The sequence below is a fragment of the Borostomias antarcticus genome, assembly GCF_949987555.1.
Source record: "Borostomias antarcticus genome assembly, contig: scaffold_240, whole genome shotgun sequence".
NCBI classification, from domain to species: domain Eukaryota; kingdom Metazoa; phylum Chordata; class Actinopteri; order Stomiiformes; family Stomiidae; genus Borostomias; species Borostomias antarcticus.
In genome coordinates, this window is record NW_028175875.1 from 1 (window position 1) to 5,000 (window position 5,000).

Here is a 5,000-nt window from a genome sequence, read left to right on the forward strand (position 1 = left end):
TGTGTGACTGTGTGTAACTGTGTGTGACTGTGTGTAACTGTGTGTGACTGTGTGTAACTGTGTGTAGCTGTGTTGTGACTTTGTGTGACTGTTGTGTAACTGTGTGTGACTGTGTGTAACTGTGTGTAGCTGTGTGTGACTTTGTGTAATTATGTGTAACTGTGTGTAACTGTGTGTGACTGTGTGTAGCTGTGTGTGACTGTGTGTAGCTGTGTGTAACTGTGTGTGACTGTGTGTAACTGTGTGTAACTGTGTGTAACTGTTTGTAACTGTGTGTGACTGTGTGTAACTGTGTGTGACTGTGTGTAACTGTGTGTGACTGTGTGTAACTGTGTGTAACTGTGTGTGACTGTGTGTAGCTGTGTGTGACTGTGTGTAACTGTGTGTGACTGTGTGTAACTGTGTGTAACTGTGTGTAACTGTGTGTGACTGTGTGTAACTGTGTGTGACTGTGTGTAACTGTGTGTAACTGTGTGTGACTGTGTGTAACTGTGTGTAACTGTGTGTAATTATGTGTAACTGTGTGTAGCTGTGTGTGACTGTGTGTAGCTGTGTGTGACTGTGTGTAGCTGTGTAACTGTGTGTGACTGTGTGTAGCTGTGTGTAACCGTGGGAACCGGGCCTGAGAGACACACTCCGACCTCTGATCAATCCAACACCGTCGTCCCGGTAACCTCGCGCCGAAGGCAGTGTGGCCTGGCGAGGAGGCGGTCGCCATGGTTACCTTGCACCAGCACGTAGGAGGCCTCCACGGAGGACAGGTTGGTGACGAGCGTGATGTCGTCGTCGCGGCTGGAGCTCTCCACGTGGACGCTGGTGGCGGTGTCGACCTGCCGGTGCAGACTGGTCACCATGCCCGTGGGGTAGGACACGTTAGTGAGCCGGCCCTCGCCATCGTACCTGGGGGCGGGGCAGCTGGTTACTGTCTTTACTGCCTGGCTGGTTACTGTCTTTACTGCCTGGCTGGTTACTGTCTTTACTGCCTGGCTGGTTACTGTCTTTACTGCCTGGTTGGGTACTGTCTTTACTGCCTGGCTGGTTACTGTCTTTACTGCCTGGTTGGTTACTGTCTTTACTGCCTGGCTGGTTACTGTCTTTACTGCCTGGTTGGTTACTGTCTTTACTGCCTGGCTGGTTACTGCCTGGTTGGTTACTGTCTTTACTGCCTGGTTGGTTACTGTCTTTACTGCCTGGCTGGTTACTGTCTTTACTGCCTGGCTGGTTACTGTCTTTACTGCCTGGCTGGTTATTGTCTTTACTGCCTGGCTGGTTACTGTCTTTACTGCTTGGCTGGTTACTGTCTTTACTGCCTGGTTGGTTACTGTCTTTACTGCCTGGTTGGTTACTGTCTTTACTGCCTGGTTGGTTACTGTCTTTACTGCCTGGTTGGTTACTGTCTTTACTGCCTGGCTGGTTACTGTCTTTACTGCCTGGCTGGTTACTGTCTTTACTGCCTGGTTGGTTACTGTCTTTACTGCCTGGTTGGTTACTGTCTTTACTGCCTGGCTGGTTACTGTCTTTACTGCCTGGCTGGTCACTGTCTTTACTGCCTGGCTGGTTACTGTCTTTACTGCCTGGTTGGTTACTGTCTTTACTGCCTGGTTGGTTACTGTCTTTACTGCCTGGCTGGTTACTGTCTTTACTGCTTGGCTGGTTACTGTCTTTACTGCCTGGTTGGTTACTGTCTTTACTGCCTGGTTGGTTACTGTCTTTACTGCCTGGCTGGTTACTGTCTTTACTGCCTGGTTGGTTACTGTCTTTACTGCCTGGCTGGTTACTGTCTTTACTGCCTGGTTGGTTACTGTCTTTACTGCCTGGTTGGTTACTGTCTTTACTGCCTGGCTGGTTACTGCCTGGTTGGTTACTGTCTTTACTGCCTGGCTGGTTACTGTCTTTACTGCCTGGTTGGTAACTGTCTTTACTGCCTGGTTGGTAACTGTCTTTACTGCCTGGCTGGTTACTGTCTTTACTGCCTGGCTGGTTACTGTCTTTACTGCCTGGTTGGTTACTGTCTTTACTGCCTGGCTGGTTACTGTCTTTACTGCCTGGCTGGTTACTGTCTATACTGCCTGGCTGGTTACTGTCTTTACTGCCTGGCTGGTTACTGTCTTTACTGCCTGGCTGGTTACTGTCTTTACTGCCTGGCTGGTTACTGTCTTTACTGCCTGGTTGGTTACTGTCTTTACTGCCTGGCTGGTTACTGTCTTTACTGCCTGGCTGGTTACTGTCTTTACTGCCTGGTTGGTTACTGTCTTTACTGCCTGGTTGGTTACTGTCTTTACTGCCTGGCTGGTTACTGTCTTTACTGCCTGTTTGGTTACTGTCTTTACTGCCTGGCTGGTTACTGTCTTTACTGCCTGGCTGGTTATTGTCTTTACTGCCTGGCTGGTTACTGTCTTTACTGCCTGGTTGGTTACTGTCTTTACTGCCTGGCTGGTTACTGTCTTTACTGCCTGGTTGGTTACTGTCTTTACTGCCTGGTTGGTTACTGTCTTTACTTCCTGGCTGGTTACTGTCTTTACTGCCTGGCTGGTTACTGTCTTTACTGCCTGGCTGGTTACTGTCTTTACTGCCTGGCTGGCTGGTTATTGTCTTTACTGCCTGGCTGGTTACTGTCTTTACTGCCTGGCTGGTTACTGTCTTTACTGCCTGGTTGGTCACTGTCTTTACTGCCTGGTTGGTTACTGTCTTTACTGCCTGGTTGGTTACTGCCTGGCTGGTTACTGTCTTTACTGCCTGGTTGGTTACTGTCTTTACTGCCTGGTTGGTCACTGTCTTTACTGCCTGGTTGGTTACTGTCTTTACTGCCTGGCTGGTTACTGTCTTTACTGCCTGGTTGGTTACTGTCTTTACTGCCTGGCTGGCAACTGTCTTTACTGCCTGGTTGGTTACTGTCTTTACTGCCTGGCTGGTTACTGTCTTTACTGCCTGGCTGGCTGGTTACTGTCTTTACTGCCTGGCTGGTTACTGTCTTTACTGCCTGGCTGGTTACTGTCTTTACTGCCTGGCTGGTAACTGTCTTTACTGCCTGGTTGGTTACTGTCTTTACTGCCTGGCTGGTTACTGTCTTTACTGCCTGGCTGGCTGGTTACTGTCTTTACTGCCTGGCTGGTCACTGTCTTTACTGCCTGGCTGGTTACTGTCTTTACTGCCTGGTTGGTTACTGTCTTTACTGCCTGGTTGGTTACTGTCTTTACTGCCTGGCTGGTTACTGTCTTTACTGCCTGGCTGGCTGGTAACTGGCTTTACTGCCTGGCTGGTCACTGTCTTTACTGCCTGGCTGGTTACTGTCTTTACTGCCTGGTTGGTTACTGTCTTTACTGCCTGGTTGGTTACTGTCTTTACTGCCTGGCTGGTTACTGTCTTTACTGCCTGGCTGGTTACTGTCTTTACTGCCTGGCTGGTTACTGTCTTTACTGCCTGGCTGGTTACTGTCTTTACTGCCTGGCTGGTTACTGTCTTTACTGCCTGGCTGGTTACTGTCTTTACTGCCTGGTTGGTTACTGTCTTTACTGCCTGGTTGGTTACTGTCTTTACTGCCTGGTTGGTTACTGTCTTTACTGCCTGGCTGGTTACTGTCTTTACTGCCTGGCTGGTTACTGTCTTTACTGCCTGGCTGGTTACTGTCTTTACTGCCTGGCTGGTTACTGCCTTTACTGCCTGGCTGGTTATTGTCTTTACTGCCTGGCTGGTCACTGTCTTTACTGCCTGGTTGGTTACTGTCTTTACTGCCTGGCTGGTTACTGTCTTTACTGCCTGGTTGGTTACTGCCTGGCTGGTTACTGTCTTTACTGCCTGGTTGGTTACTGCCTGGCTGGTTACTGTCTTTACTGCCTGGTTGGTTACTGCCTGGCTGGTTACTGTCTTTACTGCCTGGCTGGTTACTGTCTTTACTGCCTGGCTGGTTACTGTCTTTACTGCCTGGCTGGTTACTGTCTTTACTGCCTGGCTGGTTACTGTCTTTACTGCCTGGCTGGTTACTGTCTTTACTGCCTGGTTGGTTACTGTCTTTACTGCCTGGTTGGTAACTGTCTTTACTGCCTGGTTGGTTACTGTCTTTACTGCCTGGTTGGTTACTGTCTTTACTGCCTGGTTGGTTACTGTCTTTACTGCCTGGCTGGTTACTGTCTTTACTGCCTGGCTGGTTACCGTCTTTACTGCCTGGTTGGTTACTGTCTTTACTGCCTGGCTGGTTACTGTCTTTACTGCCTGGCTGGTTACTGTCTTTACTGCCTGGTTGGTTACTGTCTTTACTGCCTGGCTGGTTACTGTCTTTACTGCCTGGCTGGTTACTGTCTTTACTGCCTGGCTGGTTACTGTCTTTACTGCCTGGCTGGTTACTGTCTTTACTGCCTGGCTGGTTACTGTCTTTACTGCCTGGTTGGTTACTGTCTTTACTGCCTGGCTGGTTACCGTCTTTACTGCCTGGTTGGTTACTGTCTTTACTGCCTGGCTGGTTACTGTCTTTACTGCCTGGCTGGTTACTGTCTTTACTGCCTGGCTGGTTACTGTCTTTACTGCCTGGTTGGTTACTGTCTTTACTGCCTGGCTGGTTACTGTCTTTACTGCCTGGTTGGTTACTGTCTTTACTGCCTGGCTGGTTACCGTCTTTACTGCCTGGCTGGTTACTGTCTTTACTGCCTGGTTGGTTACTGTCTTTACTGCCTGGTTGGTTACTGTCTTTACTGCCTGGCTGGTTACTGTCTTTACTGCCTGGTTGGTTACTGTCTTTACTGCCTGGCTGGTTACTGTCTTTACTGCCTGGCTGGTTACTGTCTTTACTGCCTGGTTGGTTACTGTCTTTACTGCCTGGCTGGTTACTGTCTTTACTGCCTGGTTGGTTACTGTCTTTACTGCCTGGTTGGTTACTGTCTTTACTGCCTGGTTGGTTACTGTCTTTACTGCCTGGCTGGTTACTGTCTTTACTGCCTGGCTGGTTACTGTCTTTACTGCCTGGCTGGTTACTGTCTTTACTGCCTGGCTGGTTACTGCCTGGTTGG

General features: G+C 49.3%; 1 protein-coding gene across 1 annotated transcript in view; it reads right to left on the minus strand.

Annotated features, from left to right (window-relative positions):
• Window positions 1-724: 724 nt before the first annotated feature.
• Window positions 725-5,000, minus strand: part of LOC311329100 (teneurin-2-like) — a gene marked incomplete at both ends in the record, with an annotated part of 117,124 nt that continues 112,848 nt past the window's right edge. The window contains one exon of the mRNA XM_084462984.1: window positions 725-900. Within this exon, the coding sequence (XP_084319110.1) occupies window positions 725-900 (176 nt within the window). The remainder of the gene's footprint in view (window positions 901-5,000) is intronic.